The sequence below is a fragment of the Pygocentrus nattereri genome, chromosome 27 (genome assembly GCF_015220715.1).
Source record: "Pygocentrus nattereri isolate fPygNat1 chromosome 27, fPygNat1.pri, whole genome shotgun sequence".
NCBI classification, from domain to species: Eukaryota; Metazoa; Chordata; class Actinopteri; order Characiformes; family Serrasalmidae; genus Pygocentrus; species Pygocentrus nattereri.
In genome coordinates, this window is record NC_051237.1 from 22,851,298 (window position 1) to 22,869,795 (window position 18,498).

Sequence of the window (18,498 nt, forward strand, 5' to 3'; positions counted from 1 at the left end):
TCGGGGGGGTGCTGGAGCCTATCCCAGTGGTCATTGAGCAGAAGGCAGAATACACCCTGAACAGGTCGCCTGTTAGACAGACAGACAGACAGACATACTCATTCACTCACGCCTAGGGGCAATTTACAATGTCCAATTGGCCTGACTGCACGTCTTTGGACTGTGGGAGGAAACCGGAGAACCTGGAGGAAACCCACGCAGACACGGGGAGAACTCTAAAAGAGTAATTCTGGCTCTGATGTCCTGTTATCATTTTTATAACCAGACTGGCTTCATGAACTCATTTCAGGTGAAAGTCCTCCAGCGTCTCTCTTGGTAAACCAGTCTTTTAATAGAACGTCATTAATTAGTGACGCTGACGTCTATTAAAATGATCAGAAGCACAAAACACTGAAGGTAAACAGTTTCCATCAGGGAGAACCGAGTGGCTCTGAAATCACTTTTTACACACAAGCAAAGTTTCAGTTTCAGATTTATTTACAACTTAGTTCCAAGTTTAAGTTGAATAAAAACTGGCTTTAAACTCAGGATCACAGATGAGCTCCTTTACTATGTTGATCTGTAGGCGTCTGTTCATAAACATAAACCAGCCCAAACTCATTTACTATAAAATGAAATGGTGTTTGTAGAAATTCAGAAAAAAGCCGCGTCAGTCTCGACTGCATATGTGGACATATTTCTATATTGAGCTCTATTTACACAAAGTTAGGTTAGTTCATCATTTATGTTGAACAGACTCTCCCAAAGTTTTACGCTGCTGCGCTGACGTTGAACCGCGTGCTGCACTGGGTCGGTATGACCAACAGGTCAAAACCAGCTCTAAACAAAGTGGAGCTCAGGGGGAAAAATGAAACACAAGACAAATACAGGATATGGGCTCTTTAAATTCCTAAATGCAAAATCAGCCTGAAATCAAATAAAGAGCTACACTGAAATAAGAGATGACTGTTCAGCACAATGAGTCGTGTATAATTATGGTATGATTTTTTTATTACAGCGGCATTAAAATACAGCTTGATTTCACCGCCTGCCTCACCTCATTTACCTCATAAACCTGTGACAGAGATCAGACCAAACATTAAAATAATAGTCGACTGTGTGTTTGGAGCAAAACTCGTCCGACTCCAATCATTGCGAAAACGTGGCAGCGTTGAGTTCATTATCAGAAACAAAATGTATTTATTATTTATTTATTATAATCAGCTCAGTCCACGTCTGTCAGTTTCGCTTTGGTAAAGTGTTCCTTTAAAACACGGCTGGTGAGTTTCAGCTCCTTACTGTTCAGGCAGTTTCTTTGGATGCCAAAACATCTCTTGAGTTCACGATCCATCGAAGTCCCGTCTGGATGGAGTACCTCTCCAGGACTTCTCCTGTTACGTCGTGCCAAAAATACTTTACTGTATATACACTGCTCAAAAAAATAAAGGGAACACTTAAACAACACAATATGACTCCAAGTAAATCAAACTTCTGTGAAATCAAACTGTCCACTTAGGAAGCAACACTGACAATCAGTTTCACAGCTGTTGTGCAAATGGAACAGACAACAGGTGGAAATTATTGGCGATTAGCAAGACACACTCAATAAAGGAGTGGTTCTGCAGGTGGGGACCACAGACCACTTCTCTGTACCTTTCTGCTTTCCGGCTGATGTTTTGGTCACTTTTGAATGTTGGTGGTGCTTTCACACTCGTGGTAGCAGGAGACGGACTCTACAACCCACAGAAGTGGCTCAGGTAGTGCAGCTCATCCAGGATGGCACTAATGCGAGCTGTGGCAAGAAGGTTTGCTGGGTCTGTCAGCGTAGTGTCCAGAGGCTGGAGGCGCTACCAGGAGACAGGCCAGTACACCAGGAGACGTGGAGGAGGCCGTAGGACGGCAACAACCCAGCAGCAGGACCGCTACCTCTGCCTTTGTGCAAGGAGGAACAGGAGGAGCACTGCCAGAGCCCTGCTAAATGACCTCCAGCAGGCCACAAATGTGCATGTGTCTGCACAAACGGTTAGAAACCGACTCCATGAGGATGGTATGAGGGCCCGACGTCCACAGATGGGGGTTGTGCTCACAGCCCAACACCATGCAGGACGCTTGGCATTTGCCAGAGAACACCAGGATTGGCAAATTCGCCACTGGTGCCCTGTGCTCTTCACAGATGAAAGCAGGTTCACACTGAGCACATGTGACAGATGTGACAGAGTCTGGAGACACCGTGGAGAGCGATCTGCTGCCTGCAACATCCTTCAGCATGACCGGTTTGGCAGTGGGTCAGTAACGGTGTGGGGTGGCATTTCTTTGGAGGGCCGCACAGCCCTCCATGTGCTCGCCAAAGGTAGCCTGACTGCCATTAGGTACCGAGATGAGATCCTCAGACCCCTTGTGAGACCATATGCTGGTGCAGTTGGCCCTGGGTTCCTCCTAATGCAGGACAATGCTAGACCTCACGTGGCTGGAGTGTGTCAGCAGTTCCTGCAAGATGAAGGCATTGAAGCTATGGACTGGCCCGCCCGTTCCCCAGACCTGAATACAATTGAGCACATCTGGGACATCATGTCTCGCTCCATCCACCAACGCCACGTTGCACCACAGACTGTCCAGGAGTTGGTGGATGCTTTAGTCCAGGTCTGGGAGGAGATCCCTCAGGAGACCATCCGCCACCTCATCAGGAGCTGCCCAGGCGTTGTAGAGAGGTCAGACAGGCACGTGGAGGCTACACACAATACTGAGCCTCATTTTGACTTGTTTTAAGGACATCACATCAAAGTTGGATCAGCCTGTCGTGTGTTTTTCCACTTTAATTGTGTGTGTGACTCCAAATCCAGGCCTCCACTGGTTAATAAATTTGATTTCCATTGATGATTTTTGTGTGATTTTGTTGTCAGCACATTCAACTTTGTACAGAACAAAGTATTCAATGAGAAAATTTCATTCATTCAGATCTAGGATGTGTTATTTGAGTGTTCCCTTTACTTTTTTAGCAGTATATATATATATATATACACACAATTCAGTTGACATGCAAAAGTACTTACCTGGTGCTGAAATCTCGTTATCTGTCCCGACTGTCTGTTGTCTGTATCCTCTCATTAATCCCAGGCATTTGTAGTCTGTTCTATGTGTATTCCATGAGTTCAGACCATGCCTTCAACACTCGCGTCATTTTGAGATTCCATCTCTTTATTGAGATATCAAGTCAGAATCACGAGGCACAAAGTTATTATTATGAGATAGTAAGTCATGATTTTGAAATATAAACAGTAATCAAGATTTACTAAGCCGTAATCATAAGCTCTCATTATTTTGAGAGAGATAATCACAATTATGAGATACTAAGTCATCATTTTGAGATTTTATCTCATTATTGATATATGAAGTCAGAATCATAAGACGTCATTAATTTGAGATTTCTAATAATTATGAGATACTAAGTCATAACTTTGAGATTTTATCTCATTATTGAGATATGAAGTCAGAATCATGAGACACGAAGCTATCATTATGAGATAGCAAGTCATGATTTTGAAATATAAATAATAATAAAGATTTACTAAGCCATGCTCTCTCATTATTTTGTGATAGTATCTCATAATTATGATTAGCTAAGTCATAACTTTGAGACTGAGAATTTGTCTCATTACTGAGATATCAAGTCAGAATTATGAGACACAAAGTTATTATTATGAGATAGCAAGTCATCACAACAAGTATAAATAGTGATATAGATCTACTAAGTCATAATCATAAGATATCATTATTTTGAGATAGCGTAACACAATTTTGAGATACTACGTCATATTTTTGAGACTCATTATTGAGATATCAAGTCATAACTGCTATTATGAGACAGAAAGCCATGATTATGAAATGTACACAGCAATTATGAGCTATTACGTCATAATCATAAGATATCATCTCATCACTATGAGACATCTAATCATAGTTATGAGATACTAAATCATAATTAAGGAAAACTTGTGACTTTCCAAAATGGCTCTATTTTGTTCCGTGGTGTAAACAGGCTTCCACACTTTGCCGCATTACACACGCCTCTGTCCAAATGTCCCTCAGATTACAATGAAAAACCACAGAGTCAGAGAGTCAGAGAGTCAGAGACGTCTGGGGATGGTCTGAGTCGAAGAGTCGACTCTTTTGGAATCGACTCCTCACGAACACTCTTTGTGTTTCTAAAGATAAAGTGACGGTTTTACATGTTGGAACAAAAATAATTCCAAACCATTTCTAGCGTCCATTCATCGTGGAACGTTCATGCAGTTACAAGGTCGGCAAGGATTTTATTCGGACCGAGAGGAAAAGGGAGGAAAATGTGAGCTTAAAACAGCAGAACACAGACAAGACGTTTGTATCAAAATGTTTGTTTTTACTTAACTTTGGTGTACAGTTAACATACAGGAGCAGAACGTCCTTCAACAATAAAATAATCATAATTACAACAATAATTGAAATAACAATATCAATAAAATAGTCAGTTTTTTTTTTTCCACGCCAGATAACATACTGATAAATACTCGTAAGAATACACGGAATGCTTCAGATTCTGATTTTCCAGTTGAATGATTGTCATGTTACTGACGCACATGATTTCATCATGTTACAAACCTCATACAGCGTGAGTTGCAAAGGGGTAGAGGTTTGAGCGTAGAGGAGGGCAGTGACTAACGGAAAACTCTCTACTCTCGGATACGACAGAACATCAAATCTATTCTAGGTTAAATGGTGCAGAATAGACTAGCTCTGAGTGGGTGAGGCGTTACAAATAAACGTACGTTCACTGAATGGCAACAGCTGCAGTAAATTTTGATCTCATTTCATCTGGTTTTTTTTGTTGTTTTTGTTTTTTTTTTTTAAGGCAAAACAAACTGGACAATAACTGATCGGCCTACTCGCTAATATATCACTAATTAATGGGTTTGACCCGACTTTCGTCTCTGAGTTACAGCAATAAGCAAGCTATGAGTACCAAAATTGGAATCTATTCTATTTCTATTTCATAATAGACGCCTTCCAGCTTAATCACTAAATTACACGTTAATACACTAAGGATTCCTGTATTAACCGTTATGTACAGATTAAAGCAGAGCCGAATGGATTCGTGTTACGGAACAGACTTCAAGCTCAGAGGAAAAAAATAAAAATAAATCACTAATTGCACATAAGAATGCAAGCATACATTGCCTTTGTAATGTGAATTTAAAGGGGAATTCTACAGATTTCCCAAATTTCGGTAAAAAATCTATATGTAAACAGAGTGATTCAGAGTGGTTTGGTGTGAAATGGTTCGGATTTCTGTACAGTGGTGGTGATGGGAACCAGGGGTTGCCATGTGAACACAATCATAGCCATTTTATTTACTATCCAAAACCACCAGCGAAGCCACCCGAGTCCTCTGAGGTTTTATATGGAATTTCGATGGAATTTCGAATTTCGTGAAATGCCTCCCATGCATCCCTCCCGTTTAAAAAATACGTTTTAGGCCAAAAACTCTCCCAAAAAAAAGACATCATCAGCAGTGAATTCATAACCATTTCATGCAATAACTGTCCGTGAGGGAGCTTTTAGAGGCGGACGTCTGGTTCCTATCACCACCACTGTGAACAGTTCTGACTCCCAAGTCTCTGAAGAACTGAGCGTTTCACACCAGACCGCTCTGAATGACTTCATTCACATCTCAGCCGTTTGATGACACAGAAACTCTGGGGAAAAAAATGTCGCAATTCCCCTTTAAAGTACAGGTTTTAACCGTAGGTTTCAGCCCCAGTGCAACACAGCGGCACAAAGGCACTCACCAAACAATGAGCGATACCTGACATCTAAATTCAACGTGTACTAAATAACGCTCAACAAGAAGAAACAAGGCAGAATGCATAAATAGTGTAGCTGTATTTAAAGGCTTGTAATTCTCTATGTGACCTGAGCCAGCATGATCCACCCTGCAGAAAGAAAACTGGGAGACAGCATCATTTGCATCGTCCAATTACAGACAAGGGACCTTTTTTTTTTTTCTTCTTCTTCTTCAAAGAAAACCTGAAAGCTCTTTATAACTGGTAGAGAATTGAAGTAGTTACATTCCATACTGAGGGGTTTCTTCATCACTCGACTCAAACAATTTACACCCACAATTAAAAATAAACGATGACTCATGAAGGGTGGATGCCAGGGGAAGGCACAAGGACTATGCTAAAAAAATGCACTGTATGCCCAAAAGCATCCGGACACCAACTGTAATGAATGAACCTCGGCTCCTTCAAGGTGCAGCTTTGCTGACACAGCGTGTGTTATCTCCACAGAAAAGCACAGAGCAATAAACCAGGGCGCGCTACACATGAGCCTGAGGTCACTGTGCTCAATGCCAAGCCTGGGCCAGAGGGGTGTAAAGCCCCCCAGCATTGGGCGTTGGAGCAAGGGAACTTTGGCATGAGTTTGAGTGATCCTCACAGCAATGTTCCAACATCTAGCCTTCCCAAAACTCACTATTCGTTTCAGAAGAAACACTGGTGTCCACAAACTTTTGGACATATAGTGCTTGACAGGGGCTTCTAATGTACCAAAAACCTGCATGTAGTGCACTGAACACTGCAGTTACGACGGCCACGTGTGTCTGACCATGTGCGTCAGGGAAATACTGTTTTACTGAATACTCTGTTACGTAATCTCATCATCTTTCACTCAAACGTGCTCCAAGCGGTGCCCTCCAACCTTCTCCCTGTCCACCCTCCTCTCCTGTAGATCTCCAAATCAAAAGCCATAAGCCCGTAAATCAGACCCCGATGAAGATATTCTGAAGACCCTGGTTCGTTCAATCAGGTGTGGGGTTTACGGAGCCCTGATGGGGACGTCCTGCATGAATACAAATGTGTGTCGCTTTATTAACGCATGAGAAACAAGACTTAGTAAGGCGTGGGAATGAGATGATTAAGTCGTGGCCATGACTTAGTAAAGCACGGGAGGAAGATCAGGACTCACTCGGTCGTGGCCACGCCTTAGGATCTCATTCCCATGAACTGCTAAGTCGTGGCCACGACTTAATCATCTCATTCCCACAACTACAAGATGTCACCAGCGGGGCTCTGGAGGAATCGAAAGAAAAGTCCAGCGCTTTTCAACCTGCACCTGTCAGGTGACAGTTACTTCATCTGATTGGCTCCTACTGTAAGTGTGTGTGAAGTCAGTTGGTTTCCTAAGTGTCAAAATGATTGCTTGCGTCAGCCAAACAGTATAGAGATCAGGCTGGAAAATGCAGGACTAAGAAGGCAGACTTTGTGGGAAAGAGTTGGCGACCACCAGCCTCTAAATGGGGCTCGCACCGTAAGACGTGGCTCTTCAGATCTTCCTAAAATAAATGAACTCGTTTTGTTCAACCTAAATAAATACTCTGAATGAACGATTCTTATCAATCAGCGTAGCTTGAATAAAACTAGTTCAATTGCTTGTTACCACCTGAAGCAGTTTTCTTCTGGATCTGAGGAGCCACTTTACAGTCTGGACTTCCGAAAAAGCTTTTAAGGCTGTTTACAGACGCGGGTCACAACCTAAACCGTACAATTATCCCTCCCTGTTAAGTGAAATATCTTTATCACTATGGCATAGAACAGTGTTTCCAGACTCCAGAGTCTCTCGCTCTCCTCATTCAAACTAAGCTACTCAGTCGCACGCAAAAGTTGTTCAGGTTGTCCCGATTTGATTTATTCCGAACTGGAATATGAGTAAAATGCGCCGTAACTAAACGGAAATTAACAGCAATCGTGTATTAAAATGCGCGGAAGTGCGTTCTCTGTAGAGGATGTGTTCACTTTATTCACACTTAGATAAAAACGACAACATACGACTTGACCAGGGGCGCTCAAACTTTCGCCTACGACTGTATAACTCAGACGCGCTACCGCTCAAAAGTTGGAATTAATGCTTTTAATAAAATAAAAGCAGTCAATTAAACAAACATCTACGCCTCAACCATGAAAAGTGGGGAGAAGATAACTCACGAAGCAATTTCTGTAGATAATAGTGTAGGTAAGAAATTTGACAACGGACAAACTTATAATATAAAAATCTTAGGGTCCATATCCAACTAACTAACTATTTATTTATTTATTTATTTAGGGCATCCACTCATGTTTTTTATGGGTTTACGCACCAAACTTTCCAAATTCTCTTAATCCCTTAGAATTATACAGTCTTTTTGTTCCTGTGTCTTCAATATATGTAAATGAGCTCTGTTCTGATTGGCTGCCGTGTATTGCGCCACATTCAAAAGCATCTCTTGTTTTGAGTGATGAGGACGATGGCGAGGTGGTCAGTACGGATTTGATTCTATTCAGTTAAAAACTCACATTCCATTAGGATTTGAGTCAACTCAACTTTTTTTAATGATACAGAACTATATTTAAAAATGTGTTATATACACACGATGTGGCCAAAAGTATGTGGACACCCCGGCTAACTTTGTCACACCCTTTGCTTCACAGATGCAGAAAATCAAGCACATAGCCATGAAGTATCCATAGACAAACAATGGCTTTAAAATATAACTGACTTTAAATGTCATAGGATGCCACCTCTGCCACAGGTCAGTTTTCTGCCCTGCTAGATCTGCCCCGGTCAACTGTAAGTGCTATCACTGTGAAATGGAGGCATCTAGGAGCAACAACAGCTCAGCCTTGAAGCGAGAGGCCACACAAACTCACAAAGCAGGGCCATCAAAAGCACATGGCACATAAAAACCAGCTATACTTCATCACATCACTCAGTACAGACTTCCAGCCTTCTTCTCGAGGGAACATCAACACAAGAACTATGCTTATAGTTCAGTTATAAAATGGGCTTCCATGGCTGAGGAGTTGCACACAAGCCTAAGATCACTAAATGCAATGCCATGTGTCGCCTGGAGTGGTGTAGGGTTGCAGTGGTGCAGCAGGGTTTCTCTAGGGTGCTATGAAGCACCCTGCAGTGGTCCACAGGCCTGAACTCCAGTAGTTTGTACTGGGCTGGTAACATCACTTTAGTGTCATAAAAACAAAAGAGGAAACAAGATTAACTCAATAATTAAGAATCGAGAAGCGAACGTTTTCAAATTATAACCAATATATGTACAAATAAAAACACAGCTCATTATTAGTTTGAGACGACGCAGCCAGTGGCGTGTGATGCAGATAGTTACCAAGCCAGAGACGAAGAGGTTTCTCAGGGCGCTTTCACGCCATCCCTGTTTGGATTATGTGACCCCCCACCGAGGACGGATGGGAGAGAGCCGCGAGAGGGTGGGGGGTGGAGTGCATGCCACAACTTTTCTTTAGTTAATCTGTGAAAAGGCCTGGCTGCTGGAGGGAAGCAATCCGTGATGAAACGAGGGGCTTCATCAACAGAGCTTGCGTTCCTCTTCTAGCAGCATGTCGGCACTGTACTGTCAACATAATCTGCCTGTTCTGACATCTCACTCTTTACAGACCCTCATTTGGTCTCATATCTGCACCACAAGCTGCGTGAAGATCTGCGTCTGATTTTAGCTCGAGGACTGGAACGTATAGTTGGCCAAGCTTCGGCGGAGCGAGTAAGTTATTATTACTGTTAGTTATGACGCTAATCCAAAAGCCTGGTGACTGGACTGTGGTTTGGCCATCGTGAATACCCCCAAAACTAAAAGAAATCTGCAGCGAACTGCAAATTTTGAGACGTGTGACCGAACCAAAAAGGACACACTGAGCTTTTTCAGCCCAGATTAGCAGGTTTTCAGTTTCGGCATTTAAGAAGGGGGAAAATTGTATTTAAACCGTAGATTTTAGTTTTTCTGTGGGCCGCTATTCTTTGCATTTACAGTGCATCACAAAAGTGAGTACACCCCTCGCATTTCTGCAGATATTTTATCTTTTCATGAGACAACACTGACAAAATGACACTTTGACACAATGAAAAGTCGTCTGTGTGCAGCTTATATAACAGTGTAAATGTATTCTTCCCTCAAAATAACCCAATATACAGCCATTAGTGTCTAAACCACCGCCGCAACAAAAGTGAGGACTAAGAGACTACACCCCTAAATGTCCAAATTGAGCACTGCTTGTCATTTTCCCTCCAAAATGTCATGTGACTCGCTAGTGTTACTAGGTCTCAGGTGTGCATAGGGAGCAAGTGTGTTCAAACTTGTAGTACAGCTCTCACACTCTCTCATACTGGTCACTGAAAGTTCCACCATGGATCTGGACCTGAGGACCTTAAAAGACGAATTGTTGCGCTACATGAAGATGGCCAAGGCTACAAGAAGATTGCCAACACCCTGAAACTGAGCTGCAGCACATTGGCCAAGATCATCCAGCGTTTTAAAAGAGCAGGGTCCACTCAGAACAGACCTCGTGTTGGTCGTCCAAAGAAGCTGAGTGCACGTGCTCAGCGTCACATCCAAATGCTGTCTTTGAAAGATAGGATAGATAGCACGGAAGTGCAGGAGTGCCGTGAGCATTGCTGCAGAGATTGAAGAGGTGGGGGGTCAGCCTGTCAGTGCTCAGACCATACACTACATCAAATTGGTCTGCATGGCTGTCACCCCAGAAGGAAGCCTCTTCTGAAGTCTGTACACAAGAAAGCCCACAAACAGTTTGCTGAAGACATGTCAACAAAGGACATGGATTATTGGAACCACGTCCTTTGGTCTGATGAGACCAAGATTAATTTGTTTGGTTCAGATGGTCTCAAGCATGAGTGGTGGCAATCAGGTGAGGTGTACAAAGACAAGTGTGTCATGCCTACAGTCAAGCATGGTGGTGGGAATGTCATGGTCTGGGGCTGCATGAGTGCAGCAGGTGTTGGGGAGTTACATTTCATTGAGGGACACATGAACTCCAATATGTACTGTGAAATACTGAAGCAGAGCTTGACCCCCTCCCTCCGGAAACTGGGTCGCAGGGCAGTGTTTCAGCATGATAATGACCCCAAACACATCTCTAAGATGGCCACTGCTTTATTGAAGAAGCTGAGGGTAAAGGTGATGGACTGACCAAGCGTGTCTCCAGACCTAAACCCAATAGAACATCTTTGGGGCATCCTCAAGCGGAAGGTGGAGGAGCGCAAAGTCTCGAATATCCACCAGCTCCGTGATGTCGCCATGGAGGAGTGGAAAAGCATTCCAGTGGCAACCTGTGAAGCTCTGGTAAACTCCATGCCCAGGAGTTTAGACATTAATGGCTGTATATTGAGTTATTTTGAGGGAAGAATACATTTACAATGTTATATAAGCTGCACACAGACGACTTTTCATTGTGTCAAAGTGTCATTTTGTCAGTGTTGTCCCATGAAAAGATAAAATATCTGCAGAAATGCGAGGGGTGTACTCACTTTTGTGATACACTGTATAAACAGGTGGGCCTTGGGGTAGAAAAGAGTGAGAACTACTGGTGTAAAGCACTATCACTGGCAGTGTTAAACGTGCATCTGAGAGTGATGAATCATCCTTCACTATCTGGCAGTCTGTTGGATCAATCTGGGTTTGGTGGATGCCAGGAGAACCCTGCCTAATAGAATGCCAACAGTAACGTTTGGTGGAGGAGGGATAATGGGCTGGGGCTGTTTTTCAGGCTTTGGCCTCCTTGGTTCCAGTGAAGGTTGATGCTTTATATTTATATGCTTCCAGTCAATTATATGACTGAACTCCTGTGCACAAAGCGAGCTTCGTAAAGACATGGTTTGACAAGTTTGCTGTGGAGGAACTCCAGTGGCCGGCACAGAGCCTCGACCTCGACCCCACGGAACACCTCTGGGATGAAATGTAACGTCGAGTGCAAGTCAGGACTTCTTGTCCAACATCAGTCTCTGACCTCACAAATGCTCTTTTGACTGAATGGATAGAAATTCCCACAGACACACTAAAAAATCTTACACAAACCTTCCCAGAAGAGTGGAGGCTGTTACAGCAGCAAAGAGGAGCCAACTCCATATTAATGCCCACTGTTTCGGAATGGGATGCCCAACAAGGTCATATAGGTGTGAAAGTCAGGTGTCAATATTATTCCGGCCACATAGTGTATAAGCAATGAAAACAATACTCCAATCCATTTTCTTGGATTTCCTAATGCGGTAGTTTAAAAGCCGGGCCATACATTTTGGAATTCCTTCTTACAGTGTGAATAGCGTAATGCACTTCAAGCTACACTGTTTACATTATTATTGAATAAATTAACAATAATAATTTAGAAGTAATTCCAATGGTAGTGTAGACAGTGACAGTATATTGTTTGCCTTTTAATATGTTCTTGTTCCCAAAATACCTGAAATAGAATAAAACATAAAATACTTTTGGTTTCACTAATATTTAGATCTACATTGTATAAATTAATATTGCATATTGAATATATTAATATGAGTAATTCCAAGCCTTTGAACAGTATGTATGTCTTAAGTAAAGAATACAGTGCAGGAGTTCTGGAAACACTGGGAAACTAAATATAAAGCAGAAAAGATGATGGTTTGCATTAAAACAGTGGGTGCATCACAGTCTTTTCCCTTTCCTTCATGACCCCCCAATACTGATTTGGTCAAAGCGTGAGGTGAGTGTATGAATGCAAATAATGAAGATTACCCGACATATTTTGGCATATAAAGTAAATCCATTGGGTTCATGCTCAATTATGATGAGGTATTCTGGCTTTGGTGAATCGTACACCACATGGCAAAATGATTTGGTTACGAAAACACGAAACTGCGTCACCACAAAATACCAACACCACCATTTTTAAAGCTGACGATTTCGGCTTATTTGTTTAGTTTTTTTTTTTTTGTCCTTTTTTTGGTATGAAAATAAACAAGCTCGAAGGCTGTGCTCGCGTAGCTAGGAAGATGGCTGGCTGGTCAGTAGGGGTGTAAGTCTCAACTCGGTCTGATTATGACTCTTTAGGAAATGATTCAGTGCCTCATGAAATCGCAAAAATTCAATTTGATTCAGTCTGATTCAATTCGTTCACTGTGATTCAGGATCCACTTACAAACACAAGTGGCTCAATAACAAATAAGCCGTTTCAAAACAGCACCTGCAGAAAATATCAACGCACAAATGATTAGAAATAAATTTAAAAGCGATTAAAAAGGAAACGACGCACACTTTTGGATCTGCAAGGATCATATCCGTTTCATAGCTTTTATAAAAGCATACATTCACTTTTAAATAGGATCAACAACTTTGCCGCCTAAAAAATACCAAGTGGGGCAACCTCACATTCACTAAAAGTACTGAAAATGTGTATCAGCTAGTTTTTGCACTTGGACCTGTAAAAACCTGTTTTTTTTCTTTTAAAAAAATATATAAAAACACATTCATAGTAACATATTCGTGTTTGTCCTGGGGTCGCACCACATGACGTGGTAAACTAAATCAGCCTTGACTCAAAAACAATTATTTCAATATTTGTGAATCTCTGGCCTTAGTATTGCAATATGCTCTTTCTTTAAAGCATGGCAGAATAAAAGTCCTTTGTAAAATAGACTATATATAGAATTTATATAAAATTACCTTTTTTTAAAATTATTAATCTGCATATACGGTTGGATGGTCGCACCACTTGACATTTTTACACTTTGGGAGGCATAAAAAAAATAAACTTTGATGCATTGAAAATGTATTCACATAAAGGAAGTATTGTAAATGAAGGTGTTGAATGTTTTCCTAATTAATTTTAAAATAAATAAAAAAAAACTGTCTAATTACTCACCAAATGTGACTTGAGGAATGGTACATTAAAGCCAACACATCAAGGTTTTTTTAATTATTTTTCCCCAGTATTTTCAAACTTTAGTTATTATTAACATTATCAATTGGCTTTGAAAGCAGCCTGAACAGTTTATTTGGGCCCAAAAAAATAATGGCATACATTTTTGATACATTATTGGTCGTTATAATGTTCTAAACTCGATGCAGTTGAATCACGGCGCATTTTTACACCCCTAGTGGTCAGCCAGACATTATGTCGAGCACAGGGAGTGGAAGTGGATTCCACACACAGAGGAACACAGCACAAGCACAGAGACAGTGAGATTTTCGAGGTTTGTTCTGTTTTCATCCGTCTGACCCAGTCTGAGACATTTCCTGAACAGTTTTTGATCCACTAACGCTAATCGTTTAGGGTCTTCTGGTCTCCTCTGGCCTGCTCTGAGGTCACTGACGTGAACAGTAGCTCTGTGGTCAACGCCACAAGGTCAACGAACCTGCAAAGTCAACGCTGGCGTGTGTGTAAAGTGATCAAAAAGCGACAGCTTCCTGTTCACCCGCATACCAGTTATATTTGATCATTTCGTGTGTGTATAATACAGTGCAAAAGTCAAAGACCCCCTTTATTTACTTAATGTCCGGTCAAAACAACCACTAAGTACAAGCTATTCATTTTTCGGGAGATGCTTCTGAGGACATCTAAAATAATCCACTTGCACAAGGAAGGAGAATGACAAAGGTGAAAAAACAGGCGCTTCCAAAACTGGAGGTCAAAATCTGATTAACATCTACAGAGAAAATGTGATTCCTAACAACCACCTGGAAGAGCGGGTAGACAACAAAACTGCCCCCATCAGACAAACAGCACTGAAAGCTTTCATCTCTGAGAGCGAGGAGAAACTCGAGCTGCCTCAGATCTGAAAACATCCACAGGTGTTTGTCCAATCCTTCCACTGCGAGGAGACCGCTCAGCGCTGAGGGTCTGAAAGGACGTGTAGATGTTCAAGAAGAACCTCGCTGAGAAAAGGCGACTTACGCATCAAGCAAAGAAGCTGAACGATGGACTGACCGCCCCAGAGGCCGGACCTCAGCCCCACTGAATGCGTTAAATGCATGCAACGAACCAACTTCTAAGACTGAACTCTGGAGGCGTGTCTGCAGATTTCTTTGAGAAACTGAAAGGGAGTCTTCTGAAAAGCTGGAATAAAGGTAGAGAGTGGACACCGTAAACACTGAGAAAAGTTTTTGTGTTAAAATTGATAATAAAATTAATTTTACCCGATACTGAGGAATGAAGCACTCGGACCCAACGCCTACTTCCGAGTTCAATGAATGAAATGGATGAAAGGTGGTCTCTGACTTTTGCACGGCGTGTGGTGTGCATACTGACAAATAACATGATTTGCCACTCGATCCCCTAAATTCATTGTTTTGGAACAGGTTTAAAAGTATTGCAAACCCTGCGGCAGTCTGCTCTGTATTATTACTATAATCAGATGATGTGCAAAAACTCGGAGAGGTGTACGGACAGTAAAGCTATTTTCCCTGAACTTAATCTGCAATAAACCCTGTGGAAACGGTGCATTGATCCGAAGGTATGCAGTGTTAAAGTACATTATAGAACTGTATTCTGCAAAGAAATGCAACTGCATATCCCTATAGGAGAACTCTATGGCAAAACCTTTGGAAAACAAGAATTTGAGGGATCTCAAACGAGGAGTTACAGGTCTGCATTTCGGATTACGATGAGGATTAAAAAGTAAAACCGGTGCCGTTTGCTCAGTGTGTAAAATACGTTCGCCGTGTGTGTGTGTATATAAAGACTTGCCACTTTATTAGATACAGCCACCTTGTATACACACTCACTGGCCACTTTATTAGAAACGCCCACCATAAAGGTGCACGTCATAAAATTACAGCTATATACTGCAATCCTGATACGCAAGTCTGATTTGCCACCGGTGGAAAGGGGTCAAATTGGGACCACCAAGCCTCAGATATTATTTGGGTGGTGTTGCTGGCACTTCTGAACACTCCATTGCCTCTGCTAGGCTGAGAGAGCTTCGCCACCCAAATATATCCAGAAACTGACCACTGATGAAGAGCTAGTTCCCCCACCAGGGTTTCACAACCCCCTAGTGGTTTGTGGTGACACTACAGGTTTTGGATTAAACACCATAGAGATATAAATGCACCACTTTTGGTGTTTCTCACACTTAAACAAAAGTACAGATTACAGAATACTTATTCCAAAGAAATGTGGCGTGCTGCTACCACACCCAGGGTTTCCGTTAAATCTTTTCAGTAAGGCGTTGCGTTTATATTTTTGTTCAGAATAAATAAAAAATATAATATGTTCATCTTCACTGTCGTAACAAAACCTCGCATCTGCAAAATAGTCATTTTTACGGAGAAGGAAAAACATTCTGAACTTGTATTGGGAGTGAATGTAAAAAGATTTTTGCTGATTCATTTTGGAAAATTTTCAGGGGCAGCTGGCCTTTTAAAATGACAGCGCTGTTGTTGGAAGAAAACCTCGTATCTCCAAACCTTCACAGGAGGAGGAAAAAAACCTACAAGTCAATGGAACCAGAATTTTTTCCAAGTCATTCTGGGTCGTTTCTTTTGGTCCATTCATCATGACATTTACATACAATGTAAAGAGGAACAGGATTTTTTTCCAAATTATGACAAAATCTGAAAACGACAAGAAGGTTTTGTCCTGATAACAGCGGCGTCTAGACGTCTACAACCAAAAGAGAGTACGGTTTTCTCAACAGTGAAGAAATTCTTTTTTTTAAAAAGGAAAAATCTCAATTTTACAGTTTGTGATTAATTGAACCTAAGGCCATATGTCCAGACAGTATTGAGCTATTCATAATTACTGAATAGATTATGTTATACGATCACCATGTGACAGATTAATGTAGATTACAGTTAATAGCGGGACAGGCAACTACATCATCCTTCATGGGCACAATGATGTAATGTTATACTGTATGTTTCTGGTACTGTATGCTTTCCAATCAAAGCATGAAGCCGGCTTTCTTCATACTTGGAAAGACATCTGGAAACCAAGCATGCAAACCAGGCCACAAAACCCATACATTAAAGAAAAGACCTGCTAAAAGCACCTATATGGTAGGTGTTTCTGATAAAATGGCCTCCGAGTGTACATACAAGGTAATCCGGTTAACCTGGCAACTCAGTGTATAGCTAAGTGTATGTTTGTGTGTTCTTTTATCTCCTTCTTCTCAGTTAGAAGGTCCGGGGTCTGCGAGGGGCATGGTGTGCAGAACCTCATCCAGCAGCTGCAGCGCGCGGTGCAGGTGCACCTCCACCCAGCAGGGGGTGTGTTTGATGCTCTGCCGCGGGTAGTCGGGCCCCCAGCCCTTCACGAAGCTCAGCCGCAGGATGCACAGCCTCCGCAGGTCGTCTACACCGATTCCTGCAGCTGCTGACAAACCTGCAGGGCAGAGGAAGCAGAATCAGATCTGTGGGTTGCCTGCCTCTGATAAATATATCGCTGTTGTTGGAACAAAACCTTGTATCTCCATTTTTGTCGATTTTCAGTTTTGGACATAATTTGAAAATGCATGTTGGCTTTTATATTCTGTGTAAATTTCATGAAGGACGGACCAAAATAAAAGGCCAAAAATGACTTGGAAAAAATTCTGGTTCCATTGACTCTCATTGAAAGTAATGTAATTTTTTTTCCTTCTCCTGTAAAGTTGCCATTGTGGAGATATCAGGTTTTGGTCAGACAGCAGCGATATACTGTACAACTAGTGTGTTTTTGCCAATAAAAACAACTTATTAAATCAAAAAGTAACAAGAATTTCTTATTTTGGGGGAAAAAACAAGCAAGCTTGAAAAAGTCTGGTTCCTGATTTTACCAGCACAACTAATGAATCACTGAGTAGCCAAAACAGATATCAGATGCAAATTACACCACGCGGTCATGCTAAAAACCACTACTTACTGCATGAAAGTTATTTGTATTTATTGTAATACTCGTGATATTATTGTAATGACAGTGTTATAACCGAGTGGCTATCACTTTTTCTCAGTATTATATACAGTTGCATGCAAATGTTTCTACAGCCCTGGTCAACTGACATGAACTGTCGATCTTGTACGTGAAAATGAATGAACACGCTCAGCGAACACACACACACACACACACACACACACACACACACACACACACACACATTTTCTAAGCCGCTTCTCCATCAGGGTCGCCGGGGGTGGGGGTGCTGGAGCCTATCCCAGCGGTCACCTAGGGGTGATATAGCATGTCCAATTGGCCTGACCGCATGTCTTTGGACTGTGGGAGGAAACCGGAGAACCCGGAGGAAACCCACACAGACATGGGGAGAACATGCAAACTCCTCACAGAGAGGACCCCGGTCACCCGGCCGGGCAATCGAACCTGAGTTTAGCATATTTGGAAAAAATAATTTTATTTATTTATTTTGTGTCAAATTCGACAAATATACAGTAACTGTGCAGAAGCGTGTTCTCTGTAGAGGATGTGTTCACTTAGAACATCAACAAAAACATGTCATCTGACCAGGGCAGCCAAAGATTCACACACAGCTGTATATAAGCAAACACTGGACATCATATGTGCCACGACAGATTTGGGGTGACTGGGAAAAGTGCCTAAATTACACGTCCAGGAAACAAACTTAAACATGCCATACAGTTTAGCATATTTGGGGAAAAAACATAAAAAGTAAAACGTGCCGTAACTTTTACACAGGCCACATCCTACGTTTTATTTTATTTATTTT

General features: G+C 41.8%; 1 protein-coding gene across 2 annotated transcripts in view; it reads right to left on the reverse strand.

Annotated features, from left to right (window-relative positions):
- Window positions 1–12,741: 12,741 nt before the first annotated feature.
- si:dkey-222b8.1 (uncharacterized protein LOC560317 homolog) overlaps window positions 12,742–18,498 on the reverse strand; it is a 39,312-nt gene continuing 33,555 nt past the window's right edge. For both annotated transcript variants that reach the window (XM_037535479.1, XM_037535480.1), the window contains exon 12: window positions 12,742–17,165. In XM_037535479.1, the coding sequence (XP_037391376.1) occupies window positions 16,954–17,165 (212 nt within the window). In that variant the 3' untranslated portion in view covers window positions 12,742–16,953. The remainder of the gene's footprint in view (window positions 17,166–18,498) is intronic.